This window comes from Micropterus salmoides, unplaced genomic scaffold, assembly GCF_014851395.1.
Source record: "Micropterus salmoides isolate LMB-PRFRI ecotype aquatic unplaced genomic scaffold, ASM1485139v1 Ms_hic_scaffold_4, whole genome shotgun sequence".
In the NCBI taxonomy this organism is placed as follows: Eukaryota; Metazoa; Chordata; class Actinopteri; order Centrarchiformes; family Centrarchidae; genus Micropterus; species Micropterus salmoides.
Genome location: NW_024043372.1, coordinates 37,331,147 through 37,355,638, shown reverse-complemented (window position 1 = coordinate 37,355,638; position 24,492 = coordinate 37,331,147). Strand labels below are relative to the sequence as shown.

Below are 24,492 nucleotides of genomic sequence, written 5' to 3'. Positions count from 1 at the left end.
GTTCACAAGTAGGAAATACGACTTCAAGTGGGGTTCCAGGGTAGTTTTTCTAGTTCCGAGTTGCCTGGAACGCAGCATAAGTAGCAAAAAGCATGTGATTGAAGTCATATCCCAACACTACAGCTAGAGGGCATCATACAATTATGAACTGCTTGCATGTGCATCAGTCATTCAGTAGTGGACCTCTCCTTACTTTTTTGCAAACTTTAACATTTTAGCTAATAAAGTGACAGTAGTAGTGACACAGAGCAACCATAAACCAAGGATGCAGAATAATGCCACGATTACAAGTGCCAAACCTGCTGAAGTGTGTATACTGCACACCATTTGCTTTACAAGAACTGAAAAGTTCCCATACTCAAAACTGACTCTGTGACAGCCAGACACACTTGAAGCAGAGCGGAAATGTGTGCCTCTCCGATGCTCTGCTTTAGATACATGTACAGCAGCGGTGATCATGTTATTGTACTGACACTGTGTGCTTTCTCTTTTATTCTTCATTACTGTACTGTAAACTTAACAGTGTTTTGATGTTTAACACTATTCCTTTTTGTTAAGTTTTGGTCATACTCTTGCAACCAGGATTGTAATCATAGCGACCAACCATCTGGTCGGTTTGATTTTGGTGATGCTTAAAACTGAACCTTCAAGACAGTGAATATTTGGGGTACTAAACTATGAAAAAGTGCACATTTACATTACAATTTATTAGTTAATCTATCCAGAAATACCAGATGTTTCTGATATTTCACATTGTGGCACAAAGGCAATCAAAACATAATTTTAATTAGAGAGTCAAAATACAAATAGAAAATACAAATATCAGAACTGCAACTATAAAAAAAGATATTTTGCCTTGTTTGCAGTAAATTTAGACATACAGCTTTCAAGGTTTTATTACATTGTTGGGCCGTCATACCGCCTTCAAGGTAGGGAGTAACGAGATATTTCAGACATTAGTTGTACATTGCTGTCATTGTACAGGGTTATTTTACTGACAGGACTTTCTTTTTTAAAACTGTGTGATCAATATATATATATATATATATATATATATATATATATATATATATATATATATATATATATCACATTTTCATGTAGTTTTCAGTTTTTGATATTTATATGAATAAATACAACATGTATTGTATTCAGTCTTTTATCAAGAAAAGTTTGGGAATGCATAACATATTTTTTTTAGAATATTTACATAGATATTCACAAAACGTAGACTATATCAAACTACTACCCTGGAGAGTATACCCTTCACAATAAAGTAATAAAATACATAAATCCTCATAACAAACAATATTCAGAAAATATAAAATTGTTGTAAATTATATAAAACAATTACATTTTATACTTTATATTTAAAATTACATTTTAAAATTGGCTTGAGTACAGTATCCTAAATGTGCAATTTATTTTAGAACTCCACTATGTCGTATTATTTAAGTACAAATACAACTCCATATTTGAATTGTTCTGCTTGTCACAGCGACTTTTTCTAACCAAAAAACAACACTTTAACCAGTACCTGCATTCATTAAGATAACAACATTCAGCAAAAACTAATTATCTTTTTGGCTAGTGAAGCTTGAAGGTGGCTGAATATGAAATCAATGAAAAAATAAACAGAATGATGATTAAACCACTATCTTTTGCTGTACAAACAAATCAATATGCTTGATATGCAGACTCTCAGAGGTCAAGCGATATCCGAAAGTGCTGTGCTCTTTGGGCCAGTTCCTTTGCAAACTCTTGAGCCTCGTGCAGAGCTTGACTATCCGGGAAATGCAGTGCTGCCTTCTTGGTGGCCACAGCCAGCTGCTTAAGGAGGGCACACAGGTGGTTGCTCTTACACAGGAGGCTCTGGCTGGACCCTCTACGTTGGGCCTCTCTGCACAAGGTGTCCACCAATCTCTGGCCTACCATGATCACCAGCTTACTTTGTGAGATAAATTTTTCTGGTGGCTGGCCATCCTGAAGACTGCTCACAAATCCTCCAATGGCCTTCTGGAGAGCACCAAAGTAAAGCCGGCAGTGCTCTGACAGAGGGGATGGTTGATGTTCTTCTGTGCCACTGCCGAACTGAGAGGAGTCGCGCTTGTTATCAGTCTGAGCAGTGATGAAATGGAACAAAAGGAGGTGAGGATGGCCACATATTAACATTAAATCCTGGTTAACATTATAGATGGATGTATAAAAAGAACATTTTTTTTTTTTTTCAAGAGGCAACGGTGTTTTTATCATGCTCATTAAATAGGAACAAATCTCTTGGATTAATAGAAGATACTCACCCGTGCCTTGTTAGAGACTGGTGTGACATTTTCTTTTTGTCCCTTCTGCGCGTCATTTTGATGCTTTTCAAAAGCATTCTTAGTCTAAGGAAAAGTCAATAGCAAAAACATTAGTATTAGTACGCCTTGGGTTTTCCTTGGTTACAGCTCATCATTCAGTTAACATGGTAACCTATATTATTTAGAATGACGTAAAAGATTAGGAGCATCACCTGTAGCTCTACATAGTCATTGTCGTCTTCCAGTATGTCCCCTCCTTGTTCACTTCCATCAGGACTTTTCTTTGTCTCTGGATCTTTCTGAGGGACTCTGAACAGAAGCTTGCCATTGGCATTGATGATGGACACTAGGCGCTTGATGTCCTCTGGAACAGTGCGCGCCACCATAACAAAGCGCTCCAGTTGGTCAGGTATCTGGACCTGCCCCGGGTCCTGACAAAGCGTATTGAGGGGCCAGCCAGCCATGTTCAGAGCACTAACTGTTTGTTGTAGGATCATACCTGAGTCTTCTACGATGGACAGCTGTTTATAGAGCCTTGTCTTAAGGTTGGCATCGGTCAAACGGCGGGCATTGCCTTTAACGTCCAAGGAAAAGTTTAGGAAGGACGTCAGAGAACATGTAATGTCCTCAGCTGCTTCTCTGATCTCCTTCAGGTGTTTCTCCAGATGTTCTTTGATCCTCCAGTGACTGCTGACAAATTCCATGAGTCGGGGCACGGCTCTGCAAACGGACTCATGCAGGTCTAGAAGTTTGCGGCAGGCCTCGTCCTGGCTGAGCGTTACTTCTCGCAGAGGCTCTGGAGAGGAGGAGCTCAGAGCCAGGGAGTCACAGGAGCTGGTGGAGGAGCTGGAGGCCGTGCTGATTCTTTGACTGTCTGCTGCAGAGAGACATAAGGTTCTACCTCGCTCGTTGTCCTCCTGTGCCAGTGACTCCCCACTTTCTGGAAGGTTATGGAAAGACGTACAGGCCAGGAAGTTTCTCATTCGCTGCAGACGCACCCTTGTGTGTTCATGAGCATTGCTTGAGTCCACCCTGCACTCTAGGGGTATATGATCACTTGGGGAATCACTGAGAACCCGGGTGAGGGATTCCTCCTGGGGTGGAACCACAGATACTGATTCCTCTGGGAGCCTCTGAGTTAGGGGTTTGTCATAAATCGGGACCCTTGGCAGCACTTTGGGTGGACTTGGGATGTCAAGAGAACTGGGTTTTGGTACATCATAAAGTGCGGAAGTTGGACTGCCTCTTTGAATGGGCCAAGCATGTGCTGGAAGAGTGTCATAGAGCTGCCTGCAAACAGCTTTGGAGGGCATGGTATCATAGGAGCCTTGAGGTGGACTTTGTTTCTCAGGACCCACTGGCACATCATAAATCCACTCAGGCTTGTGGAAGTTGGGAAGGGTGTTGTATCCATTGATTATTTTCTGTTTGGCCTCTGTGGCTGAGGGAACAGGGATGTCATAATTTGGGTCCTGAGGCAAAGGGGGTGGAACAGCATACACCTATGCACAACAACAAAGTTGTCAATTTCACGGAAAGAAAAGAACTTTAGAAATGAAGCAGACATTCATTTCTACTTAGTAGAAAGTAAGTATGCTTCAAACTTAGTGCTTGTTGGATCGTCAAAGAGCGCCTCTTCCCTACACCTTTCTGATGCAGGGGTATACTGTGAAAGTGCAAAAATTGTGTGCGTGACAGTCAGTTATGGTTGTTTTTTTAATGTAACTACATATGCATTTATTCTTTTCTTCTCTTTTTCTCTTATCTTCTGGTTCCCTTTAATTCATAAAAACAAAACAGCACAAATCTCATTCTGACTTCCTGAAAACAAATGAAAAGATGTCTAACATAAATACAATGGTGATATCCGTTTGGTGGTCAACCGGCCCAGATGGCCAGTATATGACACAACCTCAGAATTGGGGGGTTGGTCATGGTTGGAACATCTCTCTCATGCTCTACTACTACTTTTCATGTCTAAAAAGAAGTTCAAATAAAGACTGCATTTTAAAGTGAGCACATCATAGATTCCTTACTTCATTAATCCCTCCAAATGTCTGAAACTTACGTAAGAGTCTCCTGGACTGCTACACCTTAAACTCTCCGGAGAGTCAAATCTTTTCTCCAGCTCCGAAACTGGAGGCAATGACTGTGTTTGCGGCATATGTCTTGGAGTTGTTGATGCCTGCAAATAGAACATCACAATAACAGTAGAGACATCAGACCAGTAACCACTAAAGTGGCACAATATCCACAATTAGTCACTAGTCACTACTTTTGATGCATTTTATTGTGTATATTTTCAAGAGCTCACAGTGAAAGGAGAAGCTCGTCTTGCTTGGCTTGGAACATCATAAACCTCCCCTTTTGGACTGGACGCCATGCTGAAGAATGAAGGCTGCAGACAAGACAGACAGGCTATAATATTGAGGCTGACTGGCAACACTTGCACTGCTTTGATCAAAGCTACATCTACCTCACTGACCTCTACTTCAACGCATTTATATGGACAGTGTTTGCTCTGAAGCCCGTTGAGAGTACCGGAGAACCCCATCATGCATGCACTTTGCCAATTAACGCAGCTCTATAATAGAAACCATGCTGCTCATTGAATATTAGGTGGCTACTGCAGAAGGGAACACGACTCCCCTGGAGCAGGAAAGGAAATGGTGAACATGTGGGTATATTTCTTCCCACCTTCTGCTGCATAGGCAACCATACAGACACTTCTGTCTTTCTGAAGTCTCTGGCGGCATGGGCTGCTGTTTGCAGTTAAAAGTGTCTGAAGTCTGTGTCTGTTTGTCTTTTACAGGCCCATAAAGACCATGGTGCTGCATGCCTGTCCCCAGGGAGAGGCCAGTGGTCCCCATCTGAAAGCTCTTTTGCCAGCAGGGGTTTCACAGCATAGCATTTCTGCAACAGTCTACCTCTCTAATTGTGAGAGTGAACACTTCCCAAGGAAAAGGACAAACTTTGACCCCAGAGAAATACACAGACTAATATCTGCTATTAGGTTTTTGCTCTTTTCTACATAAAGTCAATCATACTGTACAAAATTAATTTGTACCTTGTTTCTCTCCGGTTCTTCTGTGTTGTTCTTAAGTGCTGATAGGGCTGGACTTTTTGAAGCTGATAAAGGAGTGGACGGGACCTTGTAGATCATGTCCATGCGTTCATAAGCCGAGCTGCTGGACGGTCGGGGAACACTTGGGATCTGGTAGATATTTTTCACACTGTCATCAGTTTTAACATCAATTGATCTGAGATTTTCTGTGACAAGGATTGAGGAGCCTGCAGTGCTTCCAGTTTGCACTGTTAAAAGCTGCAGTCTATTTGCAGGGGCCAGGCCATGCCGTCCATAAAGAGAGCACATCCACCATCCGCTGGTGCCGGCCACATTTTGATCCATCACCGTGATGATGTCCCCTTTTCTGAAGGCCAGCTCATCTGCACACTCTGCAGTGTTGTCATACAGAGCCTTTGCAAGTTTGTTCTAAAATAAAGAACAGAGAAAATGGAAATAAAACGTAGGGTGAAAACAGCAGGTCGTGTGTGGCACATTTTAAATGACAGAAGTTTTTTTTCCTGCTGAAGGCCCATGACAACATTTCCTTTTGCAAAATGTTGCTACGAGTTGCACATCTGAGTCCTCATCACATTCACAAGGAAGTATTGCAGTCATTTCATAATAATCATAATAACACACAACTAGTTGTCACAAAGTAACTATTTCCCATTTATTTAAAGTGTTTGTGAAACAACAACAACACAAGTGGAGCTCTTATTGTTTTGAATGACATCTTTCCTTCTCTGTATTTTCACTTCCTAGTTGTGCTTCCTACAGAGAAATAAATGGAAAACAAGTTCCTTCAAAGCTTCCTCTTACGTGCTTGCAGGCGTCCTATCTCCTCAATCCAAAACTACATATACATATTTTTAATCCAAGAATGATCACAGACTATTATGCATGGATGTCCTTTGTATGTTTCCCTGTAAAGTTGCTGCCATGTTTTGAGGCATTCTTCACTGTCACGAAAGGTAGAGCTCATAAACTGCCCAGCTTTTTTCTCGATGTGACAAATCTAAATCAGACTGGGCAATGACCACATACAAGGAAGTGTGAAATTTTCTTTTACTTCAACCTCTCTGCTGCAGTGGCTTGTTGTGTAGGTAGAGACAAGCTGTGACTAATAAAACATGCCTTGCAACCAAAACCACTAGGCATAGCTGAATTCACACCCAGCAGGTTGTGGTTTGACTTACTGCGTAGCTACACAGAAAGAATGGGTGTTCACACTCAGTGGGAACAGAACCAATGTGTCCCACACCAAAGGCATGGGTCTTATCCACTGCACCGCCATCATCCTCCATCTGGACATTTCAGCAGCATTTGACAGGGCAAACCACCAGATCCTCTTCTCCACCCTCCAGGAACTGGCACTGCACTCTAACCCTGTTCACATCCTACATCAAAGACTGCACTTACAGGGTAACTTGGAGAGAACGTGTGTCTGAACCTTGTAGCCCCCCTTCTGGGGTCTCTCAGGGTTCTGTTCAGGGTCCTCTCCTCTTTTCTCTCTACACAAAGTCAGTGATATACTTGATAATTGTTTGCAATTTTTGGGTCGTATCCACATGGTTGAAAAGCACTTACTGTACTTTAGATGAAAGTCAGCTAAATAAATGTAACGCAAACATTTTAGCTCTTTAGCTTATATTGTTTGATTATTATTACTGATGCATTAGCATATAGATATAATTTTATGTTGTACAGGTAGTGGAGCTAAATTTAACTACTTTATATACTGTTTGATAGTTAAATTCTTAATCTATAACAATGCTTTATATTTTATCAGCAATAATATGTTTGTTTGTAATCTTAATCTACAAAGTAACAATAACTGTCAAATAAATGTAATGGAGTATAAACTATTAACTAAAATATGTCCCTCTTTAACATAGTGGACTAAGTATACAGAAGCATAAAATTATACAATACAAGTTCCTCAAATGTGTACTGATTCCTGAGTTAAAGTACTTGGTTACATTCCACCACTGACACGTTGAGAAGTGCAAGAAAATGAATAATTATATAGAATTATACCCTCGACAAAACAAACACACACCCCACCCTCAGCTGATAAGTGTGTGTCTTTGTGTCGGGGTGGGGGGTTCTTAGGCTCTGCTATCTGAGGGTGAATCCTTTGTAACAAAGAGCCCATTCACCATCAGAGCCCAACAACACGCTCAGCACCTGTTAGGATGCAAGCCTGTAGAGCACACTGACCGCAGCAGACTATGCCCCCCCCCCCCCTTCAAGCACACGCACACACACAGCCTCAGCAAACTCCCTGCCTAATCCTCTGGGTCATGCTACAGACATGCAAGCGAAAAAAACATAGGGTCAGATGACAGTCAGCGACAGCACCACAAAGTTTACGTTATTGTACTTCCTCATTTGGAATCATGAAAGTGCACTATCCTAAGATGACGTTAGCAACTGACATTAGCAAATTACTTGTGTTGCACAAAATGTATTTTATCCACCCAGACATGATGTGTGTGTAAATAGCCTGCAGAGTTTCAGAGCCTGTAATTGCAGTGGGCCATGTGACCTGTTAATTGGGAAACTTTACTTTTTGTTTGGTTTTTCTTCGTTTCCAACCACGCCTCGTCACGAGAAACTGAAATTCATATCACTTGTCCTGAGCAGAAGTCCTGGCCTTGTGCTGTCTTTGTCCGGCTTTTCGGTCTGTATGTTGATCACCCAGTACAGTAACAAAGTCAGATTCAGCTGTGACTCTTTTGGATTCCTGCACACGCCTGCTTGTGCAGATCAGGCCCTCTGACAGCTGGCCTTCAGCACTTTAACCGCACAGCTGTCTCTGCCTCTCCCTCACCTCTCCCGTCTCTCTGCTCCATCCTGTTCACAAATTAACATCGGCCGTCAGACACAACGCAAGAAATGCTTTTAAAAAGTCCTGGAAAGAAGCTTCTGTTCAGACAGTAAGCTACCTCCAAGCTACCAAATTAAGCTACTTCAGGCCATCTCAGCTATATCGAATAAATAGAAAGCTGGATGTGGAGTGTTTGCACTGTTTGCTCTAAGGCAGAAAGAATACAATTCTATTTTTAACTCACAGTAATATGATTTCCAACTGTTACCCTTTCACCAAACACTCAAGTTGGACTTTTTGATTAGTCACTCTAAAAAATTAAACAAGAAAACAACCAAAAATTGCCCCACTACTAAAGATTGAAATTACTTTTTTGTTCAACCAACACTCCAAAATCAATCAATTTAAAGCAATATAAAAGTGAAAAGCAGGAAAGTTGCACATTTGACCAGAGAATGTTAGGCATTTTTGCTTCAAAAATTACTTAAAGCAAGACTGTGTAGCTTTTGCTGACTTTTCCAGTGTGAAAATTATGGGATAATGCTGCATTCTAAAACCTAGTGTAACAGTAGCACAAGTGGACAAGAGTCATAAAGTCAGAGAACTTACTTAGTAATAAATAATAATAATAATAGTAACACTTTTCAAAAACAAATTTACAAAGTGCTTTACATGGTTGAATCAGGATTGACACAGGCAATCAAATTAATACAGAAATAAAATTTAAAAAACAATAAAACGATAAGATAAATATTTGAAAAGAAATCTAGTAGCAGCTGTGTTTTGAACTAGCTGAAAGCATGAGATAGTTTTTTTGGCTGAAACCTGAATACAATGAATAACAGTAATTTAATCGAGTTGATATGAAACCATGCATGGCCTTCTCAAGAAAGATGAGATTTGAGATGCTCCTTAACTGATAAAACATGAACAAGTTTGCAATTTGTTTTTCAAATGAAAGTTCCCCGTCAAATATCACACCCAAGTTTCTGGCAGCAGGTTTGATAATTGAAGACAGGGATCCAAGATGTTTCGGTAAAATAGGGATGGACCTTGGGGGACCAAAAATAATTATTCCTGATTTGTTGAACACTTTTCTGACAGCCAGGATAAAATACTTTTAAAATTGCATTCTTCACTGGTTTTTAATGGGACACAAATTTGTCTGACATCTGCATAACAAGACTGGATTGTGTGTTTATTTATGATATATTCCAGTGGTAGCATGTACAGAAAAACAAGGGGCAATGGATGGAGCCTTGGGGAACACCACATGTCAGAGGGGCTGCCGAAGATCACTGAGAAAGTCTTGTTTGATAAACAGGATATAAACTACTTAGAGCAGTGTTCCTGATGCCAACCCTACTTTTTCTAATAGAGTGATCCACAGTGTCAAAAGCAGAGCTCAAATCAATAAGAATTCAAATCAAACCAGCAGCAGTTGGATGAGAGCAGATTCTGTCTGAAGTAAACAGTCTTCTCTAAAACCATTGATAAAAATGGTACTTTGGTAATAGTCATTTAGATTTTTCCAGGTGCTATGGAGTCAGGAATAGCTTTACATTCATTGTTGAAGTTCTTTAGTATTTGTTCGGCTCAAATATTTAGATTTTTGGTTACTGCGATATGTAGATGTAGTGGTGAAGGCCTTAGGAAATCTGTCAGAAACAATGGTTATCACTGGACTAACGTCTGTGACACAGTAATATTTACCTAAAGATAGCTAACATTTGTTAACATAAGCTACTGGTCATAGCAGACCAGTTAAGGCAGTAGCAGCTAAACTGAGTGAATTGAAAGCGGTAATGGTGTGTTTTATTGCTTATGAATTCAACCCTTTAGTAAAAGAAAGGATATATTATATTACTTTGAAAAATGACATTGAGGTTTAATCAATTGATTGATTATCAAATAGTTCCTCGCTGAAAGGCAAGGAGTGGTGATTTATCCTCAGCGCATTAATATTCAAACTGACCATTACTGGTGTTTCATCATATACTGTATGATTCATATAGTTAGGTAACTATTATGCAGCCACTGAAGTGCATTAATCAGGCATATCTTAACAAGAATCAAAATCCCCATTTTTGAAAGTATGATTATTTTGGGTAACTTTTCCCCACATAATGAGAAATCACCTGTGGAGACACAATATTATGTGAACTTAATAAGAGTGTCCAATCCCCGAGACCCACTGGAACAGGAACCAGTCCAAGATGTGGATCCCAGTGTGGGAATGGCACCTCACTTTGACCTTTTGCCCCTTGACAGCCTGGGTACGACCCCGGGGGCAGGTCAGCATGGACACATGCCAGGCTCAGCACAACACCCACAGTGGCAGTGAAGAAATGTGTCACACGTGACTAAAGGTTTCCTAAAATATTGAAAATGCTTCATTTTCCCAGACAGAGTGGCGGGAGCAGGGTGTTCAAGATGAGGCAGGCCACATAGTTAACATAATCTCTTTTCTTGAATTTGGACAGGAAGTCACTCTGTAAATATGACATATTAGACTTTCCCACAGTATCTTAGATACAAAGACAGGGGCAGGGGGAAGACGAGAAGGACAGACAGGGAGAGACAGCCAATCAGAGGGAAAACACAGAGAGAGATTTGGAATCCCTGTAAATGATTGTCTTAGATGTTGGGAATTCGTTCCTGGTCGATCAATTTTATCATCTCAATGATCCTCAGACGTGTTCCATGGAAAATTACCTTTGTCAATCCTCTCTCCAACCCAAACAAATCCAAGAGGAGGCTGTGGAGACTAATGCAGGCTCTGTGGCAGTGACATTGACTCGCTACAGCTGCCCTGGTATTTCCTGTAAGGGAACTGTTGAGAACTTTGTCTAAATCTCATACACAAAGGCACACGACTAAAGAAAACTTCCTAGGACCTCTTCTTTTCAAAACTAAACAAAATAGCCTATTAAAGGTGGGCACATTGATGCAATGTCCAACAGATTATTTTGTTCTTTGTTGCATGCAGATCTCAAGATTTGCTTTACTCTGATCAGTTTATGTGCTGTTAATGTTAAAATAATTTAATTGGCAGTTCTTGGCAGTTGAAATATATCAGTTTGTCTTGAGAGGAACTGAACATACAGATGTGCTCACATTTGTTGGTACTCCTCCGCAAACGACAACTTTCTTTTAAATACTGTAACATGAAACTGACACAATTGGCATCCACCATTGCTTGTTCCACATTTAACAGAAATCAGAATTTGCTTTTGATTTTTTATTCAATATAATATTTTCAGTAATAAAACTAATCAAAATGACATGGACAATAATGATAGAACCCTTAACTTTAGGCAATCATTGCAATCAAATGTTTTCTGCAGCTCTCAGCGGGACTTCTGCACCTGTTAACAGGTAGTTTGGCCCACTCTTCTTGAGCAAACTGCTCCAGCTGTCTCAGGTTTGATGGGCACCTTCTCCAGACTGCAAGTTCCAGCTCTTTTCATAGATGTTTGAAAGTATTGAGTTCAGTGTTGTTCTTAGGCTGTATTCACATCAAATCAAGCATTGTGGCAGTTAGAGCAGGCTTGTGCAGCAGTGTGGGAGTGTCACTACGTGGCCCATCTGTGTGACGTGTGTGCTGATTGTAGCACAACTGGAAATATTAACCAGAAATCCCATTTCAAGAACGATCCAACGCCAAGTAGCTGCACAGCAATTAATGTCTTACTCATAGCTTACTACTGTGTACTCCCTCATAGCAGGTCTGTCTGATCAATCTCTGTCTTTGGTATGAATGCAGCCTTATCCATTCTTGGGTGCTTTTAGCTGTGTGTTTTGGGTTGTTGTCCTGTTGGAGGACCCGTGACCTTTGACTGAGACAAAGCTTTCTGAGAGTGGGCAGTAAATTTTGCTCCAGAATGCCTCGACAGTCTTGAGGTTTCATTGTACCCTGCACAGATTCAAGACACCCTGTGTCAGGCGCACATCTCTGGTCTTTGTTCAGTGTTGTGCACACGATGATATCGGCGTTTATAACAGCTGATTTATGACTATTAAAAAAGGAACGGAGTGTGGGATCCTTCGCTCTGCTGCTGACAGACGTGATTGTAGATTTGGTTCTGAAACAGTTTAGTGAACGGACCTCTCATTTCTCCCTAGTTTATCTCTTCCAAATATTCTCTAACATCACTTACAGCAGCTAATGTTGCACATAGCTAAATTAGATTAGCCACAAAGCTAATGCCGTGTTGATCAGTGGAAGAGCGCTAACGTTACTGAGCGGTTAAACTATAATGTTTAACAAATTCTAAACATGAGAGCCGCTTGTCTGTAGTTACAGTCGGTGCGTCAGAAATGATCAAACCAGAGGTAATATGTAAATATTCGTGAGCTAAGTATCTAACACGGCTTCCCGCCTAACAAAGTTATCTAGCTCCTTTTTCAAATGTGCAACGTTAGTGTGAAATCTCAAAGTTGCAGGTCCTCAATGTCGACAGTCATGTAGTATTAGATGCATTCAAGAGCTGCGTTTCCTCTGGGTCACTGTATCATAGACGGCATGTTTTACGCCAGATGGTGGTTAGGGAAATGGTTTCTCGTAGCTCTGGATAGAATTAAAGCGTCCTGGTAAAGGGATAAACTAGATGTGAATAATGCTACTATGAAAATAGTCATTGTGGCAGATTACGTGTAAGGTAATAACTACTGCACTTAGTAGTAGTACTCTATAGTTTATAATGGATCTTTTTTGTAGTTTTAAATATTTGACTCTTCTTTATAAAAACTTTGATATATTTAGTTATATTTTTGTTCAGCATGTTATCTTGGTGAGGTCTCATAACAACAAATTTTGTTTATAATTTTAATTTTGTTTATGTTATGTGTTTCTGATAAGAAGGGAAAAATATCGCCTGATATATCGGCATTTCGGATTAAAATCCTCAAATATTGAAATCTGTATTGGTCTTAAAAATCCCATATCGGTCGGGCTCTACACTAATTAGGCTGAATGACTCATTACAAGATTGAAGAAGCTAAGTGAAGTGTGTGTGTCGAAGTGTCCTTGGGCAAGATACTGAACCCCAAATTGCCCCTGGTCGGTGAGTGAGTGTGAATGTTAGTTTCCGTTTGAGCACCAGTGTGTGACTGGTGAATGTAGATGTAAAAGCGCTTTGAGTGGTCAAAAAAAGACTAGAAAGGCGCTATACAAGTACGGAGCATTTATAAGCAGGACTTGACGATTCTGATTAGATTATGTAAAGTAGTTGGTTGTTTCTCAGTAACAGTGGATGACAGACTAGACAATGTGAGCAGCAGCAGATAAGATGCAGGCTGCAGACTCACTGCTCTGTGGCAGGAACTTATCTCACTGCTGACACTCTGGTTTATTTATACCCAGTCTGATCTTCTGCCTTTTGTCACAGTGAATATATGTTAATACATGTGGTCACTTTGTTGCTTTACTTTTAGCTGTTACAGTTACACTGTTAAAGAGCATGTTGGGTGGTTGATACTGTGTTTGAACCAATTTTGACTTACAGTCAGTGGTTTGTTTCAGTGCAGGTCTTTGTTGGGTTCTTGTTGTACACTTTCTAACTGCAATTTAAATGAGCTGCATTAAACATTTGAAGATGACCTCATTCTATTTGAGACAATTCTATAATAATGTTAAACAAATAAGGAAATTTAACATTTCCTACGAGCAATTCCTACGATTTCCTAATACGGCTTTTGACTTTGTTGTGTAACATGATATCCTGTGGAATTTTCTATGGAGCACTGTTTTGATTGTAGAAAAGTGACACATGACAACTGAGCAAACTCCATTTGCATGGGAAGACTACCAGTAAAAGTTAGTAAGGGGACCTTGACATTGAATTAAGCTAGCTAGCAAACATGGATTCAAAACGTTCAAAAAATGTATGCAAATGTTTTGTTAGGCCACAAGGATACACAAAATGCAGTGAGAAACACTGTTTACAAGGAGACTTCAAGGAATCTTTAAAATCACAAATGGAGATGGCTTTACAAACGGGCCAAAACATCTCCAACATGCTGCAGCTTCAGAAACTATGCCAATTCTTAACACATATAAAAATCTAAAACAAACATGAATTGCCATGGTGCAGAAAGCCAGAACAAATACTTTAACAGCAAACAAGCTGCCAATACAGAAACGATGCACACATACCCCAAAAATAAATGCAATGAAAAAATGCTGCACGTCCAGTCAACAGAACCACTTAGCGCGGAGTCCCTTAATCCTGCATTCTGTTGAACGGACAGCAGGGGGCGACTGTTCTGGTTGCAAACAGAAGTCTGGTTCCATTAGAAATGAGCCTACTTCTCACCTGAATAATTACCTCAGTAAACACTTTCCTAATGAGGTTATGGTCTCAGTTTCATGTCTTCTTCAACACAGCATGATGTTCGTTTAGTAAATGGTCCCATTTAGAGGAAAATAAACCAGAAAGCAGAGGATGCTTCAGGGCGGGATTATCTGTGATTGACAAGTTGTTACCATGGCGACCTGTCAGTCAGGCTAGAGTGACTTGTACCCACGGCACTGTGTAAATTTAACCAGCGCCGTTGGAACAGCTTATTAGGAGTTGGCTGTTCACTTTCTCTGGTGAGTACATTTAGTTTTAAGCCTGTTTTTCGTTAGACAAAATTATCAGCCCTGTTAAAATGACAGTTAGGGTGAATTACAGATGTAATGTTACAAGCTAGCTAGCTCCGCATACGGCCGTTAGCTCCGCCGTCTCGTCCAAATATCTATCAGCCAAACCAAGTAAATCCAGCTGCAGCAGGACCCTTCTCAACACAAACTCGAGGCTTCAAAACGGCAGTCCAAAAACGGGTGACGTCTTCTTTTATACAGTCTATGATTGCTCTGCGTTTGCCTGCCCTTGTCAGCCACACTACCAAACACAATGTTTAAAGTAGCAACATTATCTTTGCAATGAAAAGCAAAGGCTTTATGGGATATGTGGTTTGAGGCTCAGTACGACACACAAGCTACCATGCATGAATGCAACACTGACATATTATCATCTTATCAAGTTGTTGTGGAGTTGTGTGTCTCACCACCTAAGTCCAATATTCAGTCTCCTTTCAACTGGGACCCATCCACCGTTGTGTCCCTGAGCAAGACATTTAGAGGCGTGTGACCTCTGACATGTATAGCTTTGGATTAAAGCGTCAGCTAAATGAATAAATGTGAGTAGTCAAGAACCAAACATCATAAAACCATAAAAGTAATCAGTCAATAAAACCGAAGCACCTATGGAGGGGAAAACACACGATTGTATACATACAACAGCTCATGGTGAGACAAAGGCCTGTTTAAATAAAAAAGTCTTCAACTGTTTTTACAGAGACCACGGAGGTCTGAGGGAAGAGCGTTCCACAGTGCCTTTCACATTAGACATAGTAATTTTATTGATTGTTAATATACAAAAATCTATTAGAGCGGCTTTAAAAAGCCACAGCCCTGCTTTTCTGCTTAACCTCCCACTAAAACCAGAACTGATGTCATCAGCTTCTGCATTCAGAAAAGTGGTTGTGGAAAGTCCCTGTGTTGTTGCAAGCCATTAATGTGTTAATCCATCTATTTATTAGTACCATACAAGTCTCAGCTCTATAGACCAGTGACTCAATTCATTTAGATTTCAGAGTTGGTGATGTTAATCAGAAGCCAATGGTCCAGTTGGCAATTATATTCAAACTCTTTGGCTAACAGCATGATTGATGGGGGCCTCTCACTTTTGAAGTAGATTAATAGTCCTCAGCAGTTAAACACATGGTGTATGGATAACATAAACGGCATATGGTGAATTAGACGCAAAAGAAAAGTGTTTCAAATTCCTTGAGTGAGATGTGAAGAGGATGCTGCCACTTCTTCCTGCAGCCTCCTGATGTGTAAGCCCTCATGACTGTCTACGGATCCCTGCTCTCAGATAAAAACAACACAGCACACGAGGCATTCCAAAATAGCTCTATGAGCTAAAAAAGAAATTCTAATTCGAAATAACCGTATACATCGGAAATGAGATTGGTTAAGCTGACGGTGAGTCAATAACCAAACCAGTCAGTTTTTTTAAAGAAGTGATGAATAAGATGAGCTCAGTCACATTATTGCTTTGCATGGGAAAATGTCTGGATGAGGCATATCCGTTCCCTCTACTGTGAGCTACCGATAGGACTTGAGAAGATAATACTTTGCTGTTACATAACTCATGACAAGGCTTTTCAAACATTTTCCATCAAATAAATTAAATCTGTCAATACAAGACTCAACAAAGACGTGGAGAGACCGTAGAAGAAGAGACATTCTCTTGTATTAAGTTTAATCTTTTTTGCAACATCTTGAGTTTAAAGAGGCATCAAGCTGGACAGAGAATATGAGGTTTCAACAGGCGCACATGGGAACCGAAGCAGCCACAAAAGTTCAAATAAAAAAGTGCACTCCCAGCACAGCAACACATGCATGGAGTTTGAGATCAGAAATATGTAGACCCATTTATTGGTTTTATCATTCATAAATCAAGCGGTGGGGACACAGGGGCTCAGATTAAGGATGTGAAGTGACACTTAGCTTGCAAGACATCACGATTCGCAATATTAGGTTCACAAGAACAAGACGACGAGCGGGGAGGTCTGGGGAGACCTCCTCCAGGAAATTTTAAGATTAAAGATTAATTTTAAATTTTAAAAACTTCCTTTCCTGCATTCTGGTGAAAGTTTATGCACCAATTTATGGTGGAAATGTTTTTATTTATGTAAAAGGAAACAGAAAATACAGGTGGCATTTCAAAATATATAGATCTAATATAATCTAATGCAGTGCAGCTCTCAGTCATTCTGTGCAGCTTTTCTCATGTAATATCATCCCTACTGAGGCAACACATAAATTGGCGTGATTTAGTCTTCCCTCCTCTTTTGTCATGTTCACAGGGAGAGAGCGGAAAACTTGGCCAAAAAGAAACTGTCAAGAAGTTGTTAAAGTTACTGATTGGTGTTTCACGTTTTTGGGTTGTTTTTATAATCAGCAGCTTGTTGTTTTTTTTACCTTAAGTTACTTTTTCTGGACAATGCACATTTGTTTCTTCTATATTTTAATTGCATGTTTTCTTAATGTGCAAATTAACCTTTCTAAAACTATTTATTTGTTATTTCACTGCAAGCAATATTTCAGAATGTTAGTTAACAAATTTTGCTTTAAAAAAAGTGGTGGGGACATGTCCCCAGCGTCCACAGTGTAAATGACCCCAATGTAAGAACGGAAACATCTGCCTAACATCCTAATTATCTGGTTCCGTGCAGCCTGACTTGATCATCTCACTTCTAAATGCTTGTGTGTAATGAGGCTCATAAAGTTTCACTCTCAGCTCTGTCAGGATTGACCCTCTCAGATTACAGCCAACAGCAGAGCAGGTCAGAGGGGCTGTGTGTAGAAATAGGCAGTAGCTGACACTGCAAGCTCAAGTGAAATCCAAGCAGGTGGTCTGCAGGGACACTCTGGACAAGCAACAGTAGCCAACAGAGTAGATACAAAAGACATGACAGTATGCATTACAGTATCAAAGCTGAGGTTAGAAATCATTCAAAATTAAAGTTGACTGATTAATTTAAATATAAATTAAAGGTAGTGGAGCAGCTGCAGGACTCACCATGTTTGTTAAGCAGCTGTGTTCACAGAGAAAAAGATCCGTCCACAGAGGGTCAGTTTTCAGTGAACCATCTCAACCACAAGTGTGTGCGAAAACTTCAGTCCTCCTGTCTTATCAGCATATTGTCTGAGCTGCCGCTGAGAGCCACACTGTTTTACACCTGGGGCGGGGCAACTGAAGTCCATGTCATTGTCAGAGCCGCTTTCCCGCAGCCCCATTGGCTGGAGACACCCCCTTCTTTGCAGCTGCCCCACCCCTTCACTGTTTCTGTGGGTATTTTTTCATTCAGCTTCACTTCACTCTACCCCCCGCCCCCCATATCTTCCTAGAAAAGCAGAAGTACATAGCTTGTAACTCATTTTTCCAACTAACTCAATGTTTTCCCATTGCATTTTGCTTCCTTTTCTTATAAACTTGATGTATTCCTCCATATGTGATACATTTTGAGGCAGGTTGGAGGGGGTGGGGTGTCTGAAGCAGAAATTCTTGCGGCTTTATTCGTTGTTGTGTGGACAACACAAACAGCAGTGTCTGGGAGAGTTGAGGTTTGGGTGGGGGTGGGGGGGGAATGCAGGAGTGATGGGGCTTGGAGTGAGGTGACCCTCAAGTCTGAGGGTACAGGCCGGAGCCGAGTACGACATCAGATTTATGAGCATGTCATGAAACAAAGTATTTTAAGATTTGAATGTTTTGCAGACAGGAAGCTCATCCAGCAGGGTTAGGGTTAGACAGAAACAAAAAACACAATGTTTGTACCTCTGTTGTTGTCACCATGAGTGCTTACTCATATGCATATCTACGAGTGTGTGTGTCATTACCCATTTGTTTTCCCTGCAGGTTGCTCTCTTTGCAGCAACAACTATGGTCTTAAAATATCTACAGGATATTACCATAGCTGTGGTTAAGAGCTTTGAAGGGGACTTTTCACCATCAACTTTAATAAAAAAATTAAAAAAACACTTGTTCCTTTACTTGTTTAATACAAATATGAAATACAACAAAAGGACACAGATAAAATATAAATGTGGAAAAAGACAGCAAACCACCTCTGATGTCATTTCTGACATACAACTGAGAAATACGGGCCGTTGGTTAACACTAAAATTGTAAAGGTTAGACTTAAGACATAAGTGTTTTTATCAAAAAGAGAAGCCATTTGGGGAAACATCTTCTCTTTTTGATAAATCACTCTTTACTCTTTCAGATGGTGCAATGACAACGTTTCTGAGGGTCTGTACAAAAATTCCACGGCACAGTTTCAAATGAAGTAAAAATGAAAGACACCACAGATCAGAAGAAAGTGACGAGTTCACTGAGGTTACGGAGACGGCAGAATCCATTCAGAATCTGTTTGTCTCTCAGTGAGAGGAGACGACTCGGGAAGGGAGGCGGCAGAGTAGAAACGTGTCTCAGTCTGTGGTGGTGCGGCGGTACCAGAAGCGGGCCCGAAAGTCATCGCTGCAGGTCATGAAGCCAGGATTGGTGGGTGAGTGGACAATGCAGCGGACGATGTTGTTGTGACCCAGAGACAGCAGGTTTTTCCTCTCGGCCGTGCGCGAGTCCCAGCAGCACAGGCTGATGGTGCGCTCATCTGGCAGCAGAACGTAGTCCTCTGTGTGGTTGAACACGCCCTGCGTACGATGCATCTGACGGCCGCTCAGCCCCGCCCCTATACAGAGAACATGTCACTAGGAGGACTCCATACACAACTAACGCCACACAATTTAAATCAAAATCAGGGCTGAATGCCAACATTTTAATTTACGATTAATTGACCATTTGCTAATCCTGCCCCCTTAGTTACTGTTGCTATACGTGTCAAGCATTCCATTTTTTCAAACCTACAGTTTCTCATTTTCTATGCCATTCAAATTAATAATAATGGTGGCTGATTTACCTCTGAAATTCTTAGTTTTCCAAAGAAGAGGTCCTTAACAGAGTTAGAGAAAAACAAGCTTCTTGTGTCATGTGGGCGACGGTCAATTTGGTTGGCTGACGCTATAGATTTTATCAACAGTAACTAGCAAGCTAATTAAGCAAAATATAGCTCCACGAGTTGGTTAAAAATGTAAACCGTAATGATCTAAAATATGTGCATGTGTTAGGCAAAAGTCAGCATGTTGAAGACACGGAAATAAGGGAGTTCTATTGTTCTTGTATTGCAGTGTAGAGCTGGTTTTAATGAGATAAAATGTGCCTGGCTGGTTACCTTACATACTTTAATGAGCAGATGTACAGAGCTGCTAATGTTAGAATGTAGGTCCAGGACCAGCTTCCACACAGTTGGGGAACACTACGATGGATGTCCCAGTACTGAACTGGACTTCCCAACCTGTACAAACCAAATGTAGTGTGAAACGCCCCCCCCTTTGTATTTTTTTAAAACAAAAATCTTTTAAATTTGGTTATTAAAGAATTGTGACTGAAATGTGTACTGAGTGGGAAATTCCACAATGTAAAAGTAAACTTGTCAGTGCCTTCTGGTGGACAAACTATGCAATGGTGACACTATTTTCTCAAATCAATATTTTTAGTATTACAGTGCTGTTATTTCTTGTTACTGACATTTAGTAACAACCGGTCACGGTCAGTCAGCGTGGATTCATCAAGAAGTCACAGCAGCATTGTTTCACCCACTGTAGCAGTGATGTAATTAACTAATTAAAGTATTTTAAGATTTGAATGTCTTGCAAACAGGAAGCTAATCCAACATTTCTAGTTTGGAATCTTCTAAATGATTGATGAATTTAACCACAGACAGAAACAAAAACCACAATACTGTTTGTAATTCTGTGTGGATATTGTGTTGGCTGCTTCCCCCCCCCAACCTCTCTCGCTCGCTCTCTCTTTCTCACCCCCAAACGGTCTAGGCAGATATCTGCCCACCCCAGTCACGGTTCTGTTCAAGGTCTCTCCACCTGTTAAAAGGAAGTTTTTCCTTGGGCCCTATCGCCAAGTACTTGCTCATTGTGGTAACTGTTGTAATCTAGACCTAGACCTGCTCTATAGGAAATGTGCAATGAGGTAACTTTTATGAATTGGTGCTATATAAATAAAACTGAATAAATAAGTAAATGCATATCTACGAGTGTGTGTGTGTCATTACCCATTTGTCTTCCCTGCAGGTTGCTCTCTTCGCAGCAACAACTGTGTTCTTGAAGTATGTCAGAGGATATGACTGTGGTGTTGCAAGTGGGTTTGGGCAGTATTAAGGTCTACCGGAGTATTTAGAACTCCTGACAGTGTGAATAACACGGAGATGCTGTATTGATTTATTGTATTGTTCGCCCTCGGGACAACCGCTTGTAATTCGGGACAGTCCCAAATTACAAGCAGTTGTCTAACTTGGTTAATGGAAAAAAAGGTTCTAATCACACTTGGCATTTTGTTGTGTGCATTCCTAATTGACAAATAGGTTTTTGCATTTTAAGTTGATTTTCAAACACTTTGTTTTTGATGATGACACAAGTGCAATAACTGCATTTCATGCTTCTAATTCTGCTTTAGTTTAACAATGTTGAAATCACCAAATTTAGATGGATGACAGTCAATACCCAAATTGAACTTTAGTGAGTTTACTCATTATGTATCAGCTTGTTTATTATTGTTGGTGTGACTGGAAATATAAAATACACCCACCGGCCACTTTATTAGGTACACCTGTTCAATTGCTTGTTAAGACAAATGGCTAATCTGCCAATCACATGGCAGCACCTCAATGCATTTAGGCATGTAGACGTGATCAAGACAACTTGCTGAAGTTCAAAGCGAGCATCAGAATGGGGAATGATGGGGATTTAAGTAACTTTGAACGTGGCATCTCTGCACGCACAACACGTCGAACCTTGAAGCAGACGGGCTACTTCAGAAGACACACAGCGGGGGCCACTCCTGTCAGCTAAGAACAGGAAACTGAGGATATAAGTCACACAGACTCACCATACCTGGTCAACCGAAGATTGGAAAAACGTTGCCTGGTCTGATGAGTCTCGATTTCAGATGGTAGGGTCAGAATTTGGCGTAAACAACATGAAAGTATGGATCCATCCTGCCTTTTATCAACAATTCAGGCTGGTGTTGTGGTGAGGGGGATATTTTCTTGTCACAGTGTACCATCTTCTGATGGCTACTTCCAGCAGGATAATGCACCATGTCACAAAGCTCAGATCATCTCAAACTGGTTTCTTGAACATGACAATGAGTTTACTGTACTCCAATGGCCTCCACAGTCACCAGATCTCAATCCAATAAAGCAAAAGTGGGTCCAACCCGGTACTAGCAAGGTGTACATAATAAAGTGGCCAAGGAGTGTATACATTTCCTTTATACTTAGTTGCTTTTAGTCAAAACGCACCCTTTGTGATTGATGTGCAAATTCAAACAAACATGGATGAAGCCATGTACATCTGTATCAGTTTTGCATTGGCTCATGAATCATGTATAATGATACGTACTGAATCAGATGTAAGGGGAAAAAAAATAAAATAATAAAAATCACTCTTTGTACCGTCTTTCACTTTGAGCACTGCTTCCCAAAAAGCATAAGGTCAACTTCTACAAATTCCCCAGGCATGTTAAATATATCAGCATAACCTGTTCAAGTCAATTTGAAACTATGACATTCTCTTTAACCCCCCAGTCTGAACCTGGCAAACCCACCCCTTACCTGTGTACTTAACCAGTGTCCGGCCTGCAGAGATCTCCCACAGTTTAACCACGGAGTCTTTGCCACTGGACAGGATGTACTTTGAGTTCTTGGAGAAGATAGCGGAACAGACCTCAGCTCCGTCGTGGGCCTTCTCGAAGGTGGTTACACAGCGGTTGGAGACGCCATCCCATAGCTTGATGCTCCCGTCCTTGCTGCAGGTGACGTAGCTATTGGCGGTGGGGTTGTAGCTGACGCCGCTGATAGTGTCTGTGTGCTGATCCAGCGGGTTGCATGACACAAAGCACTGGAAGGTGTTGACGTCATAGAGGCGGAGGGTGGGGTGCTGTGTTCCCACCAGCAGGAAGTCACCCGACGGGTGGAAGGAGATTGAACGGAGCATTTCAGCTTCCTGCAGGAAAACAAATGAAGGGAAGATTGGATTACAACAGAATTACAGTAGTATACAAAAAAAATCTTCTATTTTCCAAGCCTTGTATGTTTTCTATGTAACTGGGCATCTCCACTTACAGAGCAACTGAAAGTTTTCCTAAACCTATGACAAACTATAAATTGTGTGGAAAACTTAGACATTTTGTGTACAAAATCTGACCTGTATATATTTAAAGGCTCTTTTTGCAGAAGGCTTTGAGTAGTCGAACAGTTTAAGGGTGTAATCTCTTGAGCCAGAAGCCAGAATCTGTTCAGTTGGGTGGAAGGCGAGGCAGGTGACTTCGTCTACGTGGTCATACAGTGTTCGAATCACAGGGTGATTCTCCATGTTTTGCTGCGCTGTCTCATTCATCATCACCTGACATAAAGAAACACAAAAGAAAACAGTAAACATAAACCACTGGGTTAAAAATGCTTAGTGTACTCTTTAAACCTGCCTCACCTCAATAGGCATGGCACTCTTGGCCAGCATGCGTTCAGTATCCAGGATCTTGATGGAAGCGTCAGCTGAGCCAGTGGCAATCAGCTGACCATCACGACTGTATGAAGCGACACGGCATGGACCCTTATGGGATGTTACATAGCAAGTCTCATATTCTGATGCCTCTGGAGACATGGTCTGGACATCAGCATCAAATTCCAGATCGATACCCACACCGGGTGCCACCGTATCTGAGCGCCCAATGGCATACTGAACTGCACTGTCATCATTCTCCATCCCTGAAAAAAGTTGGTAATGGTTCAATTGAACCCTCAAACATGGCTCAAACATGCACACATGGAGAAAACAACTCTTACCTGTCTTTGCCAGCTGCATCAGCTGCTCAGAGGGCGACACTACACTCTGTGGTTTGACCTCATTGATGAGACTGTTGGCGATGTTGGTGTATCCATCATAGAGCAGCTGGCTTATAATGAGCTTGTAAAGGTGCTGTCGGTCCTTCAGAGTTGGTTTTGGACGATACATGATGGGTCAGTGTGACCAGACGCGGGCCGTCAATACTGACAACTTAGCTGGCTGCAACAAAAGACACAAAGTCATCAATTTATCTTTTCACTACGTTAGCTGCTGTTAAACGATCACCGTTTCACAATACAAAAACGTTATCTAATGCAGTGTTGTTCCAAACAGCAAGTTTGTTAGCATATCTAACATAAGTTTCACATATGCATCGTTAGTGCTGGGACCGTGCTAACGCTGTGGCCAGCTCCAACAAATGAATGGAGCTTGTGCTTAGCGGTGTTGCTAATAATGTTAGCTTCAGTTAAGACACAGCAAAAACAACAGTACCGTTACGTTAAGCGCGAATAAAACGCCAGCCTGCGTCGACGTCTGTACTATACAACAATGTCATAACGTGCCGTTTAACGAGAGGAGTTGAATATTATTACTCGCTAGTTATGTTAAAACGTAAAAATATTTAACCCACTTCAAACTTCCAACGGCGCTCCTGGACCCAAACGTGCGTTACGCTGTAACGTTACGTATGTGCGTCCTACGTCACAGAACTGAATGACAGGGAAGGTGTCCTTCATCGTAAACAAACTAGACGAACTGT

At 41.0% G+C, this 24,492-nt stretch overlaps 2 protein-coding genes and 1 long non-coding RNA gene across 4 annotated transcripts in view; 1 reads left to right on the top strand and 2 right to left on the bottom strand.

Annotated features, from left to right (window-relative positions):
• LOC119886854 overlaps positions 1-7,301 on the top strand; it is a 31,677-nt gene extending 24,376 nt beyond the window's left edge. Inside the window, exons 3-4 of the long non-coding RNA XR_005441557.1 lie at positions 5,113-5,517; positions 5,640-7,301. This is a non-coding gene — a long non-coding RNA (uncharacterized LOC119886854). The remainder of the gene's footprint in view (positions 1-5,112; positions 5,518-5,639) is intronic.
• On the bottom strand, positions 1,146-17,982 carry cass4 (Cas scaffold protein family member 4). Its single transcript, XM_038697829.1, has 7 exons — positions 17,836-17,982; positions 5,368-5,793; positions 4,615-4,698; positions 4,369-4,485; positions 2,513-3,802; positions 2,301-2,384; positions 1,146-2,118 (listed from the first exon to the last, which is right to left on the bottom strand). Exons 1-7 carry the CDS (start codon positions 17,836-17,838, stop codon positions 1,702-1,704), a joined length of 2,421 nt encoding a protein of 806 aa, XP_038553757.1. The 5' UTR covers positions 17,839-17,982; the 3' UTR covers positions 1,146-1,701.
• Positions 17,983-18,792: 810 nt separating this feature from the next.
• cstf1 (cleavage stimulation factor, 3' pre-RNA, subunit 1) lies at positions 18,793-24,492 on the bottom strand. Of its 2 annotated transcripts, none has more exons than XM_038697335.1 (6): positions 24,364-24,492; positions 23,732-23,951; positions 23,376-23,653; positions 23,094-23,291; positions 22,502-22,892; positions 18,793-19,504 (listed from the first exon to the last, which is right to left on the bottom strand). In XM_038697335.1, the coding sequence occupies exons 2-6, from the start codon at positions 23,898-23,900 to the stop codon at positions 19,245-19,247; spliced, it is 1,296 nt and encodes a 431-aa protein (XP_038553263.1). In that variant the 5' UTR covers positions 23,901-23,951; positions 24,364-24,492; the 3' UTR covers positions 18,793-19,244. The 2 variants fall into 2 exon arrangements, with proteins under 2 accessions (XP_038553263.1, XP_038553264.1); XM_038697336.1 differs by lacking the exon at positions 24,364-24,492 and adding an exon at positions 24,225-24,342.